This window comes from Populus trichocarpa, chromosome 14 (genome assembly GCF_000002775.5).
Source record: "Populus trichocarpa isolate Nisqually-1 chromosome 14, P.trichocarpa_v4.1, whole genome shotgun sequence".
In the NCBI taxonomy this organism is placed as follows: Eukaryota; Viridiplantae; Streptophyta; class Magnoliopsida; order Malpighiales; family Salicaceae; genus Populus; species Populus trichocarpa.
Window position 1 is genome coordinate 4,874,150 of NC_037298.2, and position 22,195 is coordinate 4,896,344.

General features: G+C 35.0%; 3 protein-coding genes across 6 annotated transcripts; 1 reads left to right on the forward strand and 2 right to left on the reverse strand.

The window, feature by feature from the left end:
• Positions 1-3,487: 3,487 nt before the first annotated feature.
• Positions 3,488-7,565, reverse strand: LOC7464893 (COP9 signalosome complex subunit 1). Its single transcript, XM_002320721.4, has 6 exons — positions 7,026-7,565; positions 6,140-6,460; positions 5,372-5,488; positions 5,159-5,244; positions 4,172-4,406; positions 3,488-3,918 (listed from the first exon to the last, which is right to left on the reverse strand). Exons 1-6 carry the CDS (start codon positions 7,404-7,406, stop codon positions 3,748-3,750), a joined length of 1,311 nt encoding a protein of 436 aa, XP_002320757.1. The 5' UTR covers positions 7,407-7,565; the 3' UTR covers positions 3,488-3,747.
• A 4,286-nt stretch (positions 7,566-11,851) lies between these two features.
• LOC7496924 (plant UBX domain-containing protein 13) lies at positions 11,852-16,967 on the forward strand. Of its 4 annotated transcripts, none has more exons than XM_024585204.2 (11): positions 11,852-12,260; positions 12,551-12,612; positions 12,782-13,190; positions 13,341-13,397; positions 13,476-13,586; positions 13,982-14,044; positions 14,156-14,350; positions 14,427-14,546; positions 15,620-15,763; positions 15,843-15,899; positions 16,630-16,967. In XM_024585204.2, exons 1-11 carry the CDS (start codon positions 12,177-12,179, stop codon positions 16,735-16,737), a joined length of 1,410 nt encoding a protein of 469 aa, XP_024440972.2. In that variant the 5' UTR covers positions 11,852-12,176; the 3' UTR covers positions 16,738-16,967. The 4 variants fall into 4 exon arrangements, with proteins under 4 accessions (XP_024440972.2, XP_024440973.2, XP_002320089.3 ...); XM_024585205.2 differs by having other exon boundaries at positions 13,985-14,044; XM_002320053.4 differs by having other exon boundaries at positions 13,476-13,574; positions 13,985-14,044.
• Positions 16,968-17,189: 222 nt separating this feature from the next.
• Positions 17,190-21,914, reverse strand: LOC7496925 (probable methyltransferase PMT15). The gene is made up of 6 exons (XM_024585203.2): positions 20,956-21,914; positions 19,503-19,713; positions 19,122-19,419; positions 18,237-18,629; positions 17,662-17,739; positions 17,190-17,563 (listed from the first exon to the last, which is right to left on the reverse strand). The coding sequence occupies exons 1-6, from the start codon at positions 21,616-21,618 to the stop codon at positions 17,320-17,322; spliced, it is 1,887 nt and encodes a 628-aa protein (XP_024440971.2). The 5' UTR covers positions 21,619-21,914; the 3' UTR covers positions 17,190-17,319.
• Positions 21,915-22,195: the final 281 nt, after the last annotated feature.

The following is a 22,195-nucleotide window of genomic DNA, read 5'->3' on the forward strand; positions in this document are numbered from 1 at the left end:
TCTTCTCTTTTTTCTATTACTATTTCTTTTCTTTTCTTTTTTTAATTCAACATCTTGTTACACGCGTTAATTAATTCGAACGGAATATTTTATTTTTCATGGTCAATAATGATATTGAGTTATATAAATTAGGATTTTATTCAAGTATACATTCAATTATTAAAAACAAATATCTTATATCAATTATCATGCATTCTTGGGTTGTACATATTCTTCGTGCAATCCTTGACACGTAAAATTTACTTCTTTTCCAGGTTTTAAATAAAATTGTTCATAATTTTTTTAGCAGTGCTAAATCTTTTTATTTTATTTTATTTCCATCAAATTTTAATACTTTAACAGGAGGTTTCATCGTACTTCCTTTTATATATTGGCTGTGAAGCTCGATAATAGGATGGAGTAGATCCATTTATACACGTGTCTTTCGGACAACAGTACGTGGCAGTAACAGGCCAAAAAGGAAACCGACTTTTACTGTGTTGGGTTTTAGAGAAATAATAACTATTGTTTTTTAAAATATTTTTTTAAAATAATATTTTTTAATATTAGAAAATCAAAATAATATGAAAATAAAAAAAATTAATTAATTAATTTTTTCAAAAATATTTTTGAAATATTAAAACAAATAAAACCCTCCCAATAATGTTTTTTTTATTTCAGTCATCAATATTTTTTTTATTTCATCCTCGTACGTTTATTTTTGCATCATTTTATACGTTGAGATCTGCCTTTCTTTGCATACTCTTGCGTGTGTGGAGTGTCTGGAAATATTATAGAGTTCAGTTAAAAATCAATGTTACAAATAAAAATTTATATTATGATCAAAAACAAACTTTAGATACCAAAATTAACATATAAAACACAGACTTTATTACTTTCATTGCTCATGGAAACTTCATTTTGGTTTGTGAAAACTTGATTATATTTGGTTCTTATTGTTTTAAAATTTTGTTTAAGTTCCGGTCATAAATTTTATTTTTCACATTTTGATTTTTAGATAGTAAGAAAAAAAAGAGGAGGTTGTAAAAGAGAGAGAAAATTGTTCGATTAGCCACATTTTAATCACAAAAAAATATCATCTCTTAGCATAATTGAATTCATCTTTGATAAAGAGATTTCAAAGAAAGTGTTTTTTCCTTAAAACAAACCGGAAAAAATAAATCGAGGCCACGGGTTTTTTTTTCAATCTAGTTTGATTTTTTATTTTTAAATTGATTAAACAGTGTTTTATAGTTAAAAATAATTTCATTAAAGTTTTCCAGATGTTCCTGATATGTTTTTAAGGTTTGTTGAAGTTTTGAGGATGTTCTTGACATGTTTACAGGTGAAAACATGTTGAGAATTGGATTTTTAGATTTCTGACCTTGAGTTTCCAATCATAAAAAATGACCTAGTTTTGTTATTTTTACTATTAAAAAGTGTAAAAAACTTATTTTTGGTTCATTAAATTTCAATGGATGCGTATTTGTTTAATGTTGTTTTAAGATTTTAAGCTTTAATCCTACACTTTATTTCTTATTGCTGTAGTTCCTATATATTTAAAAGCGAAAGAAAAATTCATAAGAAAGGGGAGGTAAGTTTATTAAAAATACGATAATTAAAAAAAAAACTTTATTTCTAATAGAAATATGTTTTTGTCTAAAGGAAAAAAACAAAGAAATCCATGAATAAAAGAATGACACTTTGACTATAAAATATATCTTTTACTAAAGGATATAAATCATTGAAATTGTCACGAATATTTATTTTTTAAAAACATATTTTGATTATTTTATAGTCTAATTATTTTTTTTATTTTACCTTAATTTTTTTAAAATTACAATTTACATATAAGGTCAAGTTCAAGGTAATTTTTAAAGTCATGTATCACTCTACATTCTTATAAAAAAACCAACAAAATAATTTAAATAATTTACATAATTGGTATTGTATTTTAATTAATAACTAAATAGCCATCGAATGTTAAAATTATAAGATCTCAAAATTGTCATCTCCTCCCTCCTGCCACTTTCTCTCCCATCCTAGCCACCGCCTCTTCTCGTTTTTCTTTCTCTATCGTGCACCGTCGGAGTCCAACTAGCCATCAAGGCCGCCGCAACTACCACAAAAACCACCGCTCTCTCCCATAACTCTACCAAATCAAACCCCATGGCCATGATAACTACAAAAACTGAGAATCTTTATTACCTTTAATATTAAATAAATTGAGCCCAGTTGTTGCTCACTCGTCTATTACCAAATAGGTAATGATACTAGATGCTTGTTAGATTTCTTCAACTGGGTTTCTCTTAAATTACAATATTTTTCAATTTTTGTGTTGATTTTATGCAATTAAACTTTAAAAGGATAGAGGCAAAATAAAAATAATAATTAAACTAAAAGTTGGGTAATTTTTTTTAATTACTGCAAAATTAAATAAAACCAGGTTCCAACACAACCCCACGTCACCGTGGCAAAAAAAACTAGTAATATTCTAAATTAAAAACAAACTTTTAAATATCCTTCTGTCACCGTATCAAGCGAAGGATCTGCATAAATTAATTACTACACTTAAAAGCATCATAAAACAAGGGTCAAAGCAAACGAATTGTTTCTCTTCTCAACGAGGTCAACATGCATCTACAAAAATAAATAATTTCATTCACATCTCCCATTAAAAAAAAAATAATAATAATAATCGGAAGACCATGTATGCTGCTGCTGCCAAGTGCCGGACTGACACGGCTTTAACCCTCACTAGTTTTAATAGTTCAAAACAGTCCTCTATATTTCTTGAAACTTTTTATTTGCCCCCTTATCTTTGAATCCTAACTTTTTCCTTGGTTGCTGCGTCTTACTTGCAAATAAATCCCTGAACACAACTCCTCTCACTTTTTAGAATTTGCTACAAGGCTAAGAATATCATGACTACGGAGACATTCAAAGTATTCATGTATTTAATTTTTATTTATCGAAATATTTACTTGCTAAAAGCTATTATAACTATTTATATAGAAAAACTAAAAAACCTTATTAATATCAACAAAAAAAGAGTCATTCCTTTCAAATATAAAAAAAAAACAAAAAAAAATTATATTACGCAAACATGATTAGGACCAACTCACTCGGATTCTAGAGATGTGCTTACATTCATGGAAGATGCTAGAGAAATGTGACAGTGGATACTATTACTATTGTTGTGGTGACAATTACATCAGATCATCGCGAACGCTGGAAGATTTCTATTCAATAAAGATACAACCAGAACCAACTCACTCAGAGGTTTGTAGCTGCCAATGTCGAACTCATTGCATTGGAGGGCCAAGCATATACTGTTTCCATGCCGGCTATTCAATTAAGATCACATTATTTTACCATGCATCCACTTATCACCATACACAAATCTCAAATTTGATTTCCCATATTCAATTCAAATGTTCCATATGCAGTCCTGTATGATGTAGAGCAAAACGAAAAACCATGGCCAAAAGGCTATGGAAGAAGAGGGTGAAACAAAAAATTTGTAACTGCAACTTCATAAATAAATCCAAGTATATACAAAGAAAGAAAGAAACAGCCAGAAATTGGCCAGGTCATTTTGAATCTTGCCATCCCCCAAAATGCTATTTTCCGCCACGGAAACCAATTTTTTTGAAGATTTAAAACTCAGATTCACTGCACCAGGAGACCTATGTTCAGGAATCCCAGAAACTAATCAAGACAATGTTGGCCGCGGTTCTCATTGTCCTAGTTGAACTGGAAATTCATTTAAAGTTTCCTAGAAGCCTTGTATTCATGCTTGATAAGATTTGCCCTCAGCAGCATTGCTCGAACATCCCTATCAAACTCATTGCCTGTCTGCAGTACCCGCTGGAAAGTCGCATTCCTTTGATCCGCATGGCGTGCATATAGAATTTTGTTGTGCGAGTCAATTCGTGCCTGCAAAGGCATGGTATTTTTATCAGTAAGGTATCGAGATAAGTTGTGCAAAAGGGTGGAAAGGTTTTGCTGTGTGGCATGAAAACAACCAATAGATATACTGAAAAATTTTGGACGGAGACCCGGTCAAAACACCATTGTGAATGCCAGGGAATTCCAGTCATGGGATATTTCCTAAACCTAGACATCTGGGGCAAACTATTTAAGCTGGATAAAAGAACAAAAAATTAGCAATGCAATTTGCAAGCCAAACCTGTATTTGATTGTCAGCAATCAAGGCTTCAAGTTCTTTCCCTAAGCCCGCCACAGTTGTTTTGAAAGCATTGGCCATCATATGCAGATCAACAGACACGAATGGGTGTGTATACTGAATGAGAGCTTTGTTGCGGATTTGATCATACAGTGTCTGGACATGGTCATGCAAATGGATGTCAAGCATTAGGTTTGCTTTAAGATTTCCCAGGTAATCCAGACACGAAGCATAATGGCTGCAAAGGAAACAGAGAAAAGAAGAAATTTTTGTTTACAGAACAGGCTTCATGTCCAACAGCGTGGATATAACTGTTGGCAAGCTTATGAGAAAAGAAGTTGAAAAAGAAAAGAAAAGGAAAATAGAACACTCAACTAAACTCCAGGATGTAAATTAGAGTTAAACAATCATATATTGACAAACATGAATAAAAGCTCAGCTGATGACAAGCTAATGGAAAAAGAGACCAAAATATGAAGACAACTAATCCCCCAGGCTACTGATTCGAGTTAAATATGAGACTGTTGACATTATAATGCAAACTCTCCAAGCAGCCTTGTACATTTCGATAGTTTGACACAAGCAATATTAAAGGAGAAGGAACCTTATTTTCCTTGTTTTTCCAAGTTTTGTTTTTCCATCTTCGGTAGAAAAAAGACAGTTCCAGAAATTAAAAAAAAAGGAGTTTATGAGGATATTTTGCTTCTATTGAACCCATATATAATAAATCTATTACCGGTGACAAGCTCTTGGAAAAATTGAGCAAGTATAGGCAATCTTCCCAGCATTAAAGAACCATCTTCTCAAAATCAAAATCCAAGACTTTGTTAAAATAAAAGATCCTGAATCTCCTCCCATCTATACCAAGTACCAACACAAAATTTCTTGGATTTAAAATATAGAGCACAATGGCTAACTGCTACCTTGCAAGAATATATCATCAAAAGTCAAAGCATTAAAAACAAATCGTGTACCATCATAACAAGTTACCTTGAGTAGAAATCATGAATAAGCTCTCTAACTTCAGGTACCAACTCCAAGAAATTACGGAAGTTGGGATTGTCTATGACTTTGCTCTGCCAAGCAAAAGCACTGATTAGAAACTACCCTCTGAAGTTCATTGAAAAGCCAGTGAAAAACAAGATTAACAAGAAGAAAGAGGGAGTGGAGAAGGAGAAGAAGATGATGATGAAGTAGGAACACCTTCAGCTCCGTCCGATCAAAACTTGCAAGGGCACAAAGTCCTCCGTATGTTGCAACATCTTGAGGTGCAATAACTTCATTGTATGAATTTCCCAATTCAGGACTTACTTCCAGGAACTGTACCCATTGAAAGATAACATACGCAAAGTAAGAATATAAAGTTGCCTCCAAATGCTCACAATACAGCCCATCCAAGATAAGCGAATATTGGAGATAAGCACAAAAGAAGGTGCTTGGTTCATCAAAATAAATGAGCGGCCGAATTTCAGTAAAACAACACTCACCCTTCAACTTCAAGTTTTAAGCAGTTAAACAAAAATGCACCAATGCCTACTTAGAATTCAAAGACCATTCAAGATCAAAATCAGCAACAAATGACAATATCCAATTAATAACCAGAATAAAAAAGATTCTTAAATTGCTAGCTTAAAACTTAATAATCCCAAAAGATACTTAAAAAAGCAAATGTGGCAGCTGTGAGTTTGTTTACAGCCAGGAAGATCACAGGAAGTACAACTCACACTACGTAACCAAAGCATTTGAAAACAAACTGTAATAAAGATAGTGAAAATACACAGAGAGCAAGCAAATATCAGCTGTATTGTCCAATTCTGTAACAAAACTTTCAACCTATCTTAACTGCATCCTATGTGATTATAATGCTGCAAATTCTGGGTTTAAGATGCTACACGGGTTAAAAGAAAAAAAAAATTAATGACAATATTCATACTGAACTGAATACATTGGAGGTACACAAGTAAAGCAAACCTTACGAGCAGCGAGTTTGTATTTTTTAGCCTCCAAATGAGCCAATCCAGCAGCACAACGTAGTTTTGAGACTGTAGGAGGTTCAAGAGCTTCTGCTGTTTGTTCTGCTTTGCTGACATAGCTTGTGACATGAGTAAATTGGCCCATTTCAATGCTTACAAGAATTGCACTCATGCATGTATGAATAACATGCTTTGATGTAGTGCAATAATCACGAGTACGGGCATAACTTTTAAAAGCATCCGCAAGGTAACCATGAGCATAGTAGTAATCTCCAAAATCATTATATCCCATTCTTATGCTTTCTTTGATCAGGTTTGTCTGCACAAAATATATATATATATATAAAAGAGATGTAAATCACACCACCATAGACGGTGATAATTATAAACAAAAGTGAGAAATTTACTCCACAGATTAACCCTACATCATAGTCTCAATAGTCATCACAGGTAGGAAAACTATAAAAGTGTGACAGAGATATAACCACGTGATCTTCTTTTATAGCAAATACATGTCCACAAAGCTATAGTAAGCCAACAAAACCGAAAGTAAGTTTCCACCTGAATTTTTTGGGGGGGCTCTAGGATAGAAAATAAAACGAACCTGTTTTCCAGTTATTCCCCCCCTAAAAAAAACTTAGGATTAAGACTACTGTTATAGCAAAACAGACACCGCCTGTCTTAGTAACATTTAATTAACAAAATAATCATCACTAAAACAAACACACAACACCATGTTTTTTCAATTATTTTCCCCTAAAACAGTTATTAATACTAGCATTATAGCATAAGTGCAAACATAAAATGAATTCCGAAAGCAACCAATAGAATAATAATCACTGAAACCCAAAATAAAATTAAAAATTAAAAAAAAATGCTTTTACCCTATAAGCATTAAGTTCATTCTCAAGCTTCTCTTTCCTCTGATCAGCTCTCCGATCCACCATCTCACACCAAGCACTATCCATCCCATAATTACTACCCAACCTCCCATCAATCTTCTGCACTACATCTCTAAACAATTGCGTGTTCTCTCCTTTCTTGATTTCTTCATATGCCATTCGTAGCGCTTCCATCTTCATCGCCGTGTTATTATTCTGACCACACCGGTCCGCGATAAACAGCAATCGCGTTATTTTTGTTCTCCCTGTGTACAGTCCGGCGTACGCTTCGATGTCGAGTTGTTCGCTGCTAATGATTGGTCTTTTTCGGTTGTTAGAAACATCAGCTCCGCCGTTGGCGTAAATCTCGTCGTCGGGTTCCATTGAATAAGAATTTTGGGGGTTAGGGTTTTTTGTGCTTATTTTGGATCAGTGAATTTGCCACCACTTTACTATTCTTTCTGCTTGACACAGACACTGGACGGTGGTTTTCACTTTTCACATGGAATTTTGTCGGGTACCAAGAGACCGTTTGATTTTGATACTATGGTTAGGTAGCGATTGACAAGTAACACTTATAAATATATTAAAATAATATATATATATATATATATATATATATATATATATATATATTATTTTAAAAAAATTATTTTTAATATTAGTAAGTTAAAAAAATCTAAAAATTAAAAAATAATTAGAATTTTAAAAAGAGCATAGGCTATAAAAACAAACAGCCTCTCTTAGTTATATAGCTTTCATTTTTTTTTTAAATCTTAAAAATATCTTGTAAAAGTTAAAATAATATATTTTTATTTATAAAGACTTATTTTTCATTTGTTTTATATATAAAAATTTATCTTATAACAGTTTTAATTAAACATATATTTTTTTAAACCTGTTTTTTTTAAATTGTAACTAAAAATATTTTTTAAAACCTAGTTTTTAGATAAAACTACAAAAGCTTTTACAAAATCAAATACACACTAAAACCACCTAAAATCCACGTCATTTTAGTCTTTAACTAAATTTGTGGACTCACATTACGCTGGTAGCCAAAACATTTTTTATGGATTTGCAACGCAAACATGATTTAAAAAAGTTTTTAAGAAAACATAACTCAGGATATAGACCTGATCGATAACAAAATAAATAGTGATATATGGACCAATTTTATCTTTTTAAAAAAGAAACATGAGAACTTGCAAAAAAAAAAAGAATCATTTTTTTTAAAGTGATGAAATTAAAATCCCAACCAATTAAATGTAGAAAGAAAAACGTTAAAAAAAAATCGAATTAGGCTAACCTAACCGAGCATGACAAATATACAAGTTAGTTCACGAGACCAGGATGAGCAGATAGAAAGAAAAGAAAGAAGCAAAATTTGAATCTAAAACTAATCCAGTATCGAATGATAAAATTGAAAAGATAGTCAAATTAAAAAAAATAAAGGACCAGAAAAACACCCAACAAACCAAACTTTGTGATTTGGATCATATAAATGAGATAACCGAATATAAAGCAAATTGAGAAACACCACGCAACTTAATTCTAAAACAATCTAATACTGAATGAAAAAATACAAAAAATATTAAATTTAAAAAGAGCTGAAAAACAAATAGAGTTAACCCAAGCAAAATCACCAAACATGTGGTCCAAGCGATGAGACCAAAATAAACAAAAGAAAATTAGAGAAAATTACGAAATCCAATATAAAAAAACCCTCAATATTTAAGGATATAACCTAAAAAAAGTTAATTCTCAACTTAATATTGAAATTGAAAAAAAAAATTAATTTAAAAATTTTATCAAAGTAAATCCAGTAAGAAAACAAAAAAAAAAAAAACTTAAAACAACGCTGATTATATTGAAAATTCACAAAAAAAAAAATTATATAAAAGACAAATGAAAAAAATCCCAATCTCTAATGATAAAAAACTCATTATCTTTTTTCGTGGGATATCGATTGTTGTCAAAGTGAACGGAATGTTACATAGATAACGCATCGTCTCTTGAAAAATTATAGAATTCCAATTCAGTGTATGCAATTAATTTCATGGACGTGGGGAGCAGGGAGCCTCTCTCTTGCTCTCTTGTGTTCTCAACAATGCCGCCGGACCCCATCAACCAATTCCCCCTTCTTCGTCTCCAGAATAATTAGTTGCAGAATTCTCTCCTCTCTTGTCATGGCAGGCAGCAACAACAAACAAACACATGCGTAGCCACCACCACAAACCATCCATCTCGTTGATCATAAAGTCACAGCTACTCTGCGTCTTGTTTGCCAGCCAAGAAAAGGGTTAATTTGGGCACTACATCCTGATATGGTATCCGATCAATGTGGCCTCAGCTACGTGCCTTCTTACTTGGTCCCTCTCAAACACAACACCTGAAGAATCAGCTGCCACCACCAACGTTCGCAATCCAGGGGGGGCTGCCAAAATTCCATAGCTGGGACTTTGAGAAGTTCAACATGTCTGCATATTGGATGTTATTCCCTTCGACGTCTCCAAGGGAGCTCATTTTCTTGGGCGTGTTTAGAGAAAGTTGGGTCTATTCCTTAAGGAAGCCTAAGGGAGAATGATAATTTATTTGAGCGTGTTTAAAGGAGGTTGGGTCCGGAGGTTGGATCCATCCCTTGAGAGAGCTTAAGGGATAGGGGCCTGTCCTTTGACTGAGCCCAAGAAAAGATAGTCTTTAGAGATTTTTAGGCCCGTTAAATTTAGGTTTATCAGTATCCCTTAAATCTTTGTGATATTAATACATAAAAACTTGTAAAAATATTTAGCTACCATAATGAGTTCATTGAATTTTCTTTGTATGAGAAGAAGGGTGGAAAACCTCGAATAATATATCGAAGAGCCCATGCGTAGGGCATGCACTATAGTTAAAAAAAAAAGAATTCTAAGTATATAAATGGCATGAAAGAACCCATACTTCGAAGATTTCCTAGGAGGGCAAGATAAATACGCGGGGGTGGGGGGGGGTTTCAATATTTCTAAGTAGCCCGATAAGAACCTATTGCAGGAACTCAACTCATTTTGAAGGAACTCCTATCTTTAAACTCATTGAGTGTGGAATTTTTAAGTGGTTAGGAGGAACTCATTGGAGAATGAGTCCATCCCTTGATGAGCCCAAGAAAAGCTAAGTTCGTCCCTTGAGGAGCCCAGATAAAGTCAGTCTCATCTCTTCAGCGTGCTCAAGAAAAAATGGTTAATTTTTTTGACGTGTCCAAGAGACTTGGTAATCTGGATAGCTACATGCCTATTGATTTCCTTTTGTATTTTTCTTTAGAAATCATTTCTTTCCTAACTCAATTTTTTTTCCAATACAATTAAATATGTGAAATTAATATTTTTTCTGTAAAAAAAATTATCTTTACCAAAATTCACTTTTCGACAAACCAACCAAATTTTTATGAAATGACGGATCAAATCTCACTCTCAAGATTATACTTTTGTTCATGATTTATATAATCTGCATCGGAAGTGTATAAATTCAAACCTTTTGTCACGAAATTTTTCATACAAATAAAACTCACAAATGAAATGGTAATTTATAAAAGCAATTTTCCATTGCATATACTTTTAGTATCTCTGGCATGCTCATTAATTATTTCGAATCACAATCAGAGAATCGGAGGCATTAAAATCACTGAGTTGCTCTGGTGATTGCCTAGTGGATGACCTTTCTGCCACGCTCCACTTGATTCTCCAGGTTTTGTGGACGACATCCTCGACGACGGCGTGTCCTCCTATCATCTCAATCCTCTCCGTGCAGATTTTTCACCATGACAGCTTCCATTATGATTCTAGCACGTGCTTTTCCAACCCCTTCTCCTAGAGGCATTTCTCTAATTTGCTTGATGATTCCTTCCATTCCGTTGTGACACGTCACTTCAGAGTACCATGTAATGTAATTGAAAATTTTGAACAGTAGAGGTTGAAATGGAACATCTAGACAAATGTTATGATAAAAATGGTTTTAAAAAAATATTTTTAACTTAGAAATATATGTTAAAATAATATTTTTTTTATTTTTATAAAATTTATTTTTAACATTAAAATAATATAAAAACATTCAAAAGTTATTAATATAAAAAAATTTATTTTTTAAAAATTATAGTTAAACTGTGAAATAAAATTCGTTTTAATTTCAAATAGCGTTTATTTTATTGTTGAATCAATATTTTAAAAATTTTTTAAACTATTTTTTATTTAAATTAATATTTTTAAATATTTTTAATGTATTAATATTAAAAATTAAAAAATATATAAAAAATATTATTTTAATATATAAATTAACTTACCCAATTTCGTAGTAACATGACATTTCCGCAGTCATTTGTTTTTGAAAAAACTCAATTCAGTCCCTGACTACTACCCCATCATCTATTGAGTCTCAAAGTTTTTGATTTTATCATTTCTCTTTAAAAGGTAATTTTAGCATCAAATCATAATAAATTTCCTTTAATTTACTAAATTATATAAAAAGAAAAGTGGAGAAAGATTTACCATGACTTGGCATTCAAATTATCATATCACGAAATATCGTGGTTTATTTTTGACACATTTGATGGGAGCTCTTAACAAGTATATGTAAGTTGGATAGAGTCTAAAACTGTCAGTAGCTCTTGATGGATGGAAAAGTGATATTGTCCAATGTCAATTCGAGATGGGATCGATAAAATAAAATTTTCTGGACTTGATTGACAATGAAGCAATACTTCAGGGGCTAAGTTTAAGTTTTCTCTCTTTCGGTAAAATTGAGATCCACAAAATAAAATCCGTTTTTCTGGACTTTATACTCATCTCATAACAGAAAGCAACTTATTCCGTTACTGCAGAGCATCGCAGAAGCTACTGCTGGCAAGCATGATAAAGAAGGCTCGAATCTCAACGACGCACAGTGTATAATCCACGTGTAAACTCATCAGCTTTCCACGTAGACATGATAAAACAACCACGGTCCCACAATAGAGTTTCGGTGACAAAAAGTTGAAGAGGGCGCGAAAGCAAACCAGTGCATTGCTGCTCTCTTCAGTTTCTACTGCCCCGGCCCGCATTTCAAGCCACTTAAACGGCAAAACCCTCCCTTCCTCTCTCTCTGTCCAAAACACACTCTCTTTCAGTTTTCCGTTGTAAATCGACGGCAATGGTGAGGCCAACTCAGGATACGATCGAGACATTCATGAGAATCACCGGCGCGTCTGATTCACTCGCGGTTCGAAAGTTGGAGGTGCTACATTTTCCCGATCTTCCATTTTTACTCTCTTGAATCTACTTCGTGCTACTCTTAACCTCAAAATACTGTTAGTCTGATTCTATAATACTATCTATAATCCATTGCCATTAATTATCGTGCTATAATCTGCAAAATCTGAAATAATCTACGCATTACTTTGTTTTTTAGGGTTTTAATTTTGAGTTAATTTTTTATTTCTATCTAAATTTGTTGCAATGTGAATATTCCTACTTAGCGATCATTATGATTTTCTGTTAACAGATCTAAATTTGTTTGGTAAGCAGGAATATGGAGGCAATCTTGATCAGGCTGTGAATGCTCATTTTATTGAATTGGAAGCAAACGCGTACGGCATCATTTTTTTTAATGATTCGTATATTTGCAAAAAAAATCATAGATATTTTATTTTATTTTATTTTATCTCGATTTCTTATCCGCAATTAAGCAAGAAATGGATCGTGCATTCTGTAGCAGTGTGTTTTTTTTTTTTAATAATATGTTTTGCATTTGTTTAGGAGAAATCAATTGTCTGCTGCTTCCCCTCAAAATAACTTTGCTGATACGAGAAATCAAATGCAATCTGGACAGCGTGGGATTTTACCTTTCGTATCTGCTGCTAGAAGTTTTAGGCCTTCATTACTTCTTGATCCTAACTATAGGAGAAATCTGTACAGCCAAATTGGTGCTTCTGTTTTCCCTACTAGTAGGGGACCACAGTTTTCACCCAATGGTGAGATTAATAATGGCCATGGGCAGCTTTATCATTCCGGACCGGGGCATGGAGTTGGTGGTGTGAGTGGAACTTCATTAACACACGGCTCACAAATTCATGGAAGGAGCACAAGGGATGCTGAATCACATCATTATGGTGATGATGTTGAGGAAGAGATGATCCAGATGGCCATTGAGGCTTCAACCCAGGAGGTAAAATTGGGTCATATCTGTAAATAATGAAGTTCACTGTACATATATCAAAGCTAACTTCTTCTTTTTGATCTATTTATTGTGTTTATGCTTTTTGTATGCCTGCCTTGTACATTGATGTACAATTTATTTGATACTGGGCTTTTGCAGGGGCAGCTTCACGTGGAAGACGATGAGTTTGCTCGTGCACTAGAGTTGTCCTTGAAGGTTTCTATATTTTTCTTTCTCAGATTGTGGTTTCTACATCCATGGCCATTGTTTCTGTTAATCATGAATTGTTTTCAGACAGCAGAACAAGAAAAAGCAATGCGTGATCAGACGTTGGAAGATCGAAAACTACAGGGAGTTCATGGTTCAAGCAGAAGGGCTGAGAAAACTAATCATGTAAGAGAGAAAGTATGTACTAAACTGGTCAATTTTAAAATACATAAGGATGCACAAAGATGTAAACGTATAAATATGTCACTCAAAAAATGGGCAGTCACCAAAATTTTTGAGAATGTGTTTGTTATTGCATTTGATATAAGGCACTCTGGTGGAGAACCTAGGCCCTTCTTCTTGGTTGTGTGTAAAATTCCTCATATGGAAAGCTTTTTGCAAGTAGTTATCTGCTAAGATGCCGCCTTGTTTTGACGATGAGAGCTACAATAGAAAACATAGGGCAGGAGGAAGACGATAATTAGAAACTTTACATGCAATATATATTGTACACGCTCCTGATTATTTCCCCTTTGAAGTAAAATGTAATGAAGGACCCTTTGTTTATTTATTTTCCCTCCCCTTTTCTTTAGAAGTCAAAGCCTGAGAGCTCAACATTGAAAGCGAGAGCTAAACATGGGCAAGAGCAGCAATTGGTGAGTGAAAAGCCTGGAGAGGAATTTTTAGGTAGCTCATGTTGAAGAAAGTAACTAAACTCTGTTACTGCTACACTAATTATTTGGTTTGCACCCTACTCTGCAATAAAGTGGGGTTGCATTTCTTCCAAGGAGTTTGATGAAGCGATGCAGCTTGAGGAGGCACTTTTTGGTGAAATCCCTGAAGAGACTTTATCACGACGTCCACTTCGCCAGCAAGGTGTTCCGGACAAAAGTAAAGGTCTCAATCAACAGCTCCCTTTGCCATCACCCTCACATGTGGCTCAGCAATTACTAAACCAACAGGTTCTGTCTTTCTGCTAATGGTTGCATTTTCATTATAGTATCATCTCTAAGACAATAGGTCAAATCTTACTGGCAGAATGATGAGTATCTTGCGTCTCTGTTGGCTGATGGAGAAAAAGATGTTGATGTCCTCAAGGGAGCTGAAACTTCTTGCTCAAAGGAAGGAGAATCTCAAAATAAGATGCTTCAAGGAGAGGTAATACATAGAGCTATGGCATTGCTGAGTATTTAACATAATTTGAATATTTGACATTTGATTATCTTGATTCCATTTATAATTTGTCCTTGTAGGTTTTTATTTGAATGAGATGTGATATCTTTGTAGTTGAAATATTGTTTGAGGCCACAGTTTTAATCTTTAACTACCCCATTTTGTCTTCTATATTCTTTGTGCTTAAAGAACTACAATACTTGGTTTAATACTGTTATTGTCATATAGATGCAACTGGAAAAGGATTTTTTAAGCAGGTTCCAAACAAAGATTCACTTTCATCATTAAAAAAAAGATAGGTTTTTGTAGCCATCCTAGATCATATGTTTTATGTTAGAGTAATGCTCTGTATAACGTAATTTTTTTTAACGAAAACATCATGGATACAGACAATAGCAGCAGTGTTACTTCAAACTCAACTTCCTGGCCATTTATTTCATGTCTGTATTCATGATGTTTTGTTTAAAAAAATTGTTTTACATGTGATTGCTCTTTATTTCATGAGGCCGGGAAACAAACTTGGATGTAATACTAGTAATACAAGGCAATTGCAGCAGTGGCACTTCAAACTCCACTTCCTGGCCATTTCTTTCATTTCTGTATTCATGATGTTTTGTTTAAAAAAATTGTTTGGCATATGATTACTCTTTATTTCATAAGGCCGGGAAACAAACTTGGATGTAATACTAGTGTTAGGAAATCATGTGTTTAAGAAAAAAAATGATGACTTCTGTTACATTTTTTATTTATTTAGACTCTCTCTTAAAGTAGTTGGATACATTATTTTCCTAAACCACAATAATTTTAGTAGAAAGACTTGTATCAGACGATTAGAATATAAAGTACAAAATTTTACACTGATTTAGTTAACAATGGAGTTAGAATTTGACTGAATCTTTGTCTCATCTTAAACATCCATGAAATATTGTTGTTCCTTCCATTTGAATGGTAAACCTTTATACCTGGCTGGGTGTTTATTGTATCCAACTCTATCTGTATTAAAATGATAGTTTGGAAGCATTAGACACATATCTACACACATACTCTCATGATAACAGGAATTTGAGAGATTACTAGCAGCAAAAGAAGCTTCACTTAAACAAGAACCTGCTCCAGATGACAAGAATGCAGTAAATCTTCTTGTCCGTATGCCAGATGGAAACCGCCATGGCCGTCGCTTTCTTAAGTCTGACAAGCTTCAGGTATTATGCCACAAATCTTAAAGAGTCTACGTGTTTTTTTTTCCTCTTGGCTCCTCTAATTTCTTGTTTTTGTATGAAGTTACTTTTTGACTTCATCGATGTTGGTAGAGCTGTGAAGCCTGGAACTTACAGGGTGGTAAGTGTTAATTTGATCTTCCTTGCTCATATCAGTTAGGTTGAAAACAGTTGTGGTTTGGTCTTTGAAAATTCTTACATCTTTTCCATGAATTTGTGTAGTAGTTGCGCTAGATGGTCAGTGGTCGTGCATGTACACGGGTAGCTTGGTGGGACCTTTTTGCTATTACTGATTGGCATGATTATAATGTTGTTCTGGTAACTGGGAACTGTTCTTGCATTTGTAATGTTTTATTTAGTTGCATTTAGAAGTGAAAGTTATGCAAAATAGGTTATCCAGTAAGATAATGGATCGCATGGGAATGGAAAGATGGAGGGTCCCTGCGGTTATCCAGTAAGATAATGGATCGCATGGGAATGGAAAGATGGAGGATTCCCAGCAGGGACGCATAGCGAACGAAAATCTTGTCTGTTTTAGTGGGAATTTAAAATGCAGCCATGGAATTCTATATAAGATCTACAGTTCTAAGGTTCTTAAATGTTACAGGTTCCCAACAAGCATATTATATCATCATCTCTATGATAGGAGGTTGATGGTCTTTTTCATTATCTGGCTGTACAATTTTTTGCATGCAGTATTCAGCCTGCTATTCCAATCCCTACTGTAGGGCAATGGTATTTGATTATTTGAAAGAGATTGTTCTTTCTCCCTGTATGCTAAACCATTTTCAATAAGACGTATAGATTGTTATATGCGTTCCAACTCATTCTGCCATTTTGTTGTTGGACAGGTGAGGCCGTATCCCAGGCGTGCGTTTTCTGTCAGTGACATCTCTCTAAGTTTGAACGAACTCGGTCTCACCAACAAACAGGAAGCGTTGTTTCTGGAATTGATTTAGTTTCGGAGTCCCTTGGGAAGTACGGACCTCCAAAATGTAATCGTGTTTGTTCAGTGAGCCTGTAATACATGGTTAAGAGTGATGATAACACCACGGAGGTGACTGAATGTGGGATTAAACATGGTATATGTTTTTGATGTTTGGCTGGGTCCTGTACATATGTGTCAAATGTGAGATGAGATCTGCTAAGAGCAACATCTGACTGTTAATGATTCAACCACTTGCCCGCATAGTCTTGCTTTACTTGCAAATGCAAGTCAGTGATGTTGCTTTTTGATTGGCAATCCTTTTATGATGTTGCTTTTTATGCGCAGTTTGTTATCGTTCCCCGGTGTAATCTCCTCAAAACTGTTCCGTCGCTGTCTAAGTTATGAGCAGCACCAAATTATTCAATTTTAAAGGCAAGCTGGCAATTAAAGTGTGGATTCAGAAAAAAAAACATGAAAGAAGCATTCTGCAAAAGGAAGGCACTTCATTCATGTATTCAAGAATACAAACCAGCTGGGTATCAAAGAATCGTTCGAGGTTAAGAATGAAATAAAATTAAGATACCAAAAGAAGGAAAGAAAGAAATCTCCATCTCTAAGAAACAACCAGCCCTTGATTCTGGCCAGGTTTTGGCGCCGTCCAATACTTTTTGGTTGCAAAAAGAATCTTCTCCCTCTGGTGAGGGCTGCTCTCATGGTCCGCAATCCTGCCATCCCATTGCATCACATCTATGATACTCTTGACCTTCATCAAGATGTCGACATCGTCCCTCATAACAACACTCCCTTCTGGCCTCAAAATCCTATCCATTTCTAATAGAATATCTTCCACATCACACCTGCAATGTCAAGAAATTACCTATTGGTGAGGATCAGTATCTTCACGTGCACGAGCCCATCTAGTCGAACCCACATTATAATAACATTAAGAAATTACCTGTCCTCGTAGAGGCTGAAAACAGAATCAGCATGAATAAAGTCATAAGTCCTCGGGTAAGTAGACATGGCTTCACACCTGCAAAAAGAGACAAAAACAGTAGCAGTTAGCAACAACCAACCCCCTGCATGACTGAAAGAGCTTGAGCATGTGACAGATTAAGGACTACAATTACCAATACTTTCAATAGCATACATTATCCTTCAGCTTGTTTGATGTCTCACTAGTAATGACAAACAAGTTTTGCCAATAATAGACTAATCTGAAAGTTCAATACCATCTGTAAAAGCAACCACCAAAAAGCAGCTGTGGCCTCGTGGGTCTGGGTGGTTTACCTGCTGCTTTTCTAGGATACCTAGCAACAATTATGTATATGATAATTCTAAGTTTTCTTCACACAGTTAAAAAGGAGCTCATTGAGGGAGGTATACAATGACTTCTCCTGTTTAATGCTTGTCTTGAAATGTTCCTTGATTAGTGAAGCTACCTAATCACCCTTGGTTAAGTGAAATCCTAATTAACTTATCCCTTAATCAAACTGCTTATATCCAATTAGATTGAGATTAGAAGCATACCAATTCTGATACGTTCCAATTAGGCCACGTTCGAAAATGACCCCCAAAGTATTGGTCTTTGCCTGGACAGGGACAACGTTCATAACCCACAAGGGATCATCAACAAGGGCAGCTGCAAACCCTCCTAAATGCGCATTCATATCAAGCAAGTTACGGTACCGTCCTGTTTGTGCCAGCTGATAGTCAATCTTCTTGTAATACGCTACTCTTCTTTTCCACAGCTCTGAGTTTTCAATGAAGTTTCCAGCTGTAATTCCCTCCAAGCTTCCCCTACTAATCCTTGGAGGGATCGCATTCAATCTCTCTGGCCATTTTGCTAACTGCCCACCAGCTATATCTCTAATGTTTGACACTTCAGGCAATGGTGTCAAACATGTCTCCATCTTGGTGTACCTACAAAACAAAAACAATAAGAATAAATCAAACAGTGTGAAAGCAATTAAGCATCACAGGAGATTCGAGGGATAAATTGTTTATTTTGAAAGTGATGTAATCGCTACTCTTTTTCAGCAACAAAAACAAAGCATAAAGTGCACAAAAGAGAAGGCAGGAAAAAAGAGTGTCAACTAAAATTAGAGTTTAGGTGGGTGAAAAGGCTAGCTAACAAGTAACAAGGTTGGGAGTCATTAAAGAAGGAAATTCCAACTAAAGAGTTACTACTTCAATTGGCCAGCTGGCACCATCTTTATAATCCAACTGGTTTTGGTATCACTACTTGAGTGTTCTTTTCTTATGCAATTTACTTTTTCTATTTTTTGCCTGCGCTTATTGCAAAAGTAAACTCGTTATTTAAAGCAAGGAACACCGTCTTTATGCCATCACACTTGCAATCAGAGTGATTTCCAAGGCATGTGACATTAGAACCAAGGATCGAAAAGTCCTTACCATGCCATGTCTGGATTTTGTGACTTGCAAAAGAGCGGGCGCTTGAACACCTTCCTGTTAACTTTGCAATGGATATGATTAGTGGGTTTTTGCCAAATGGCAATGTCTTTCCTTTGCACCAATTTTTTCCAGCAAAGGCTTCTAGCTACCTTCTCAATCTGAGATTGCTCCGCTCCAAGATCTTCACGTGTTCTATTCCAACCTTCCCAATGAGCTTCCCAGTTAATTGGTGGCCCAGATAGAATCCAGTACCCGCCGGGACGTAGAATTCTATCAACCTCAATCAAGTATTGACCATCTGCTCAGATAATTCTCAAAAATCAAATCATAATGCATCATAAAATAACCTAGAAGTTAATGCATGTCTGCAATTTGGATTACCATACTGGCCCCAAGGAATAAGGCAGCGAGAGCAATGAGCCATGTCAAAAGATCTTGAAGGGTAAGGTAGCCTTATGGAAGCAATAATCCCAATCAATGCAGGGACTCCACGCTCAAGAGCAAATTGCACCTGCGACACATGAGTGTCTCTTGGTGCAAATGACACTGCTAGGATGTTCCTTGAGAGAAGGTAAGCTCCCCAGCTTGCAACCTGCGACAATATTAACGTCAGTAAAAACAAGCTAATAAAAAATAAAGAGCATTAAAATCATACAAATTAAATAAAGGGACTGGATTAATCAAACAGAAAAGCCAAGTAATCGAACAAGGGAATTAATCAAGGTCAACATGACTACATCATGCATGAAAAGACAATTTGCATGATAACGTGTATTGAACAAGTTACTTGATTATCTTTAGATAACCCTTGGAATAATCATATTAAAATAGTCCTGATTAATGAAAGATAATTATGAGAAAGTCAATAAAAATTAAAAGGGAGGGGGTGGCTGTACAGCACATCATGGGAAGGTTGACCCTGTTAAACAATTATTTCTACGGTGTTTTTCTGACCTAAGTTTTTAATAATCAAACTCGATTTCAAATGGCAAGAAGGCTGAACTAATTAATTAATTAGTGATTGCTTTTGGGTAACTTGGATAAGCAAAAGGCATTCCCTAAAATTAAACGATACGAAACTATAAACAAATCATAATTATCTCTTCGGAACCACTTTACTTGAGATCGAAGAATTTAATTTAGTGAAGAACACGCACAACCTTGTCTATTCAAACAGTGAATTGATGTGCTTATTTTGGTTGTTTTACTTGAAGAACAAAAATAAAATTAATTTTGTCTAGTTCCACACTTTAAGCTTGTTTTGCCTGCTATATAGAGGAAATGCATCGAGATTTCGTGTTCGGCCTCCAAAGGGTTTTCTAGTTCAAAGATAGTTGGCCAACCATGATTGCAGTACATATAGCATGAAACCTCGATTTCCAGATCGAATATTTTACCCAAATTTCCACTATAACTATTTTACCTTTTCTTCCCACCAACCACTGGCATTTCTTCCATTTAACGAGGCCACTAGTGAAAATTAAACCTTATACTATTCAATTATTGCCTCCAGAACTGAAACTTGGGCCACCCTAATATTTTTCGAAGTATACCACTATAATAAAAGAGGAACAACATCAAATTAGACTAATGCCGTAGAATTTCCCATTGCCACAGAACTAGAAAAATAAAAAAAATCTAACCTCCATGTTCAGCCAGCCTCACCGGCAAATGATGTATTTTTAACCTTTTCAACAATAATAAAGATGAAACTAGAACTCGAAATAGCTATAAGTAACATTAAACCACCGGTTCCTCATGGACCGGGCGGTCCGTCTCTTGGAAAGACCGTAAAAAAGTAAGGCTGGGATATTAGAGTAAGGACGTTACGTACCCCGCAACCGGTATCTATGGCAGTCCTTATTGACCCATCTTTGAGATTGATCAACTTCCCTATGTCATCTATGTAGGCATCAGCACCGCGAGGAAACATTGTTCCTCCACCTGGGAACCTGAGCCGCTTGCCTTCAACATGAACCCAATTCTGGTTTTTTTTCTCAACCGTCAGCTCTTTATGTGGCACATTAGCATACCATGCGAATTCTCTACTCTCCGGCCACCGAAATGGCACTTTATAACCATACGGAGCCGGCACACGACACTTCAAAATCTCATGGCTTTCGGGGCAGTGCCTCTCCCTATATATAAGTCTATCCCTATCGAATTTCAGCGAACGTTCAACATCCTCACATGGGGTGTGCTCACTGTATTTAGGGTCACATGGCGGGAGGTGATGTGCACGCGCAACCCGAAGTGGCGGGTCCGGAGCAAAGTGGTGTGCCTCGAAGTCCAGCGTTGTGGTGTTGTGATCTGGTGGGGCGCATGGAAAAACTTCGTTGATTGATGATGATGTGTTGCTAACAGGGACATTGCCACGAGAGCTCTGATAAAAACCTACCAAATAAAAGATTGTACATGGGATTATGGTTAAGATGATTTTGTAAAGATTGAGTTTCTTGGCTTTGAGTGGGAGGTAAGAAGGAGATAGTAATGCCATTGAAGACCAAACAAAAGCAGAACCAACCCCTCAATAACAAGAGATCAAAGAGATAAATGCGTGTGTTTTCGCATATATTTATTGATATTTGATATATAAATGTATGTGCGTGGTTTTTTTTTTTTTTTTAGGGAGAGAGGGAGAGGAAGATTGAAGGTAAGAGTGACGAGTGAACTTTGCAAGAGGTAGATTATGGATGGAGGCCAAGAAAGGAGGGGAGTCTAAAGAGGAGGGAGATTGAAGAACACGCTCCCCTCGAGAGTGGTTTAAAGGTTGTTTATAAGACAGAGAGTTCCGCTGAAGCGTGTAATAATTAATAGAATGTGTGTGATTTTTAATGTGGGCGTAAATCAGTTCGGATTCTTTGCCCCGTATTTCCTATTTCGTCAATTTTTAAACCCCTTTTTTTTTTATCGTTTCCTTTTGTATATATCTAATTTCTATTTCTATTATTGTTATTAGTATTTGCTTGGGTGATATAACAGTCCTTTTTATAACATAAAATAAAAATTCCTATTAAGTATTTTTCCTTATATTACTTCAATATTTATTTTATGGAAAAGATGTAGATATAGAA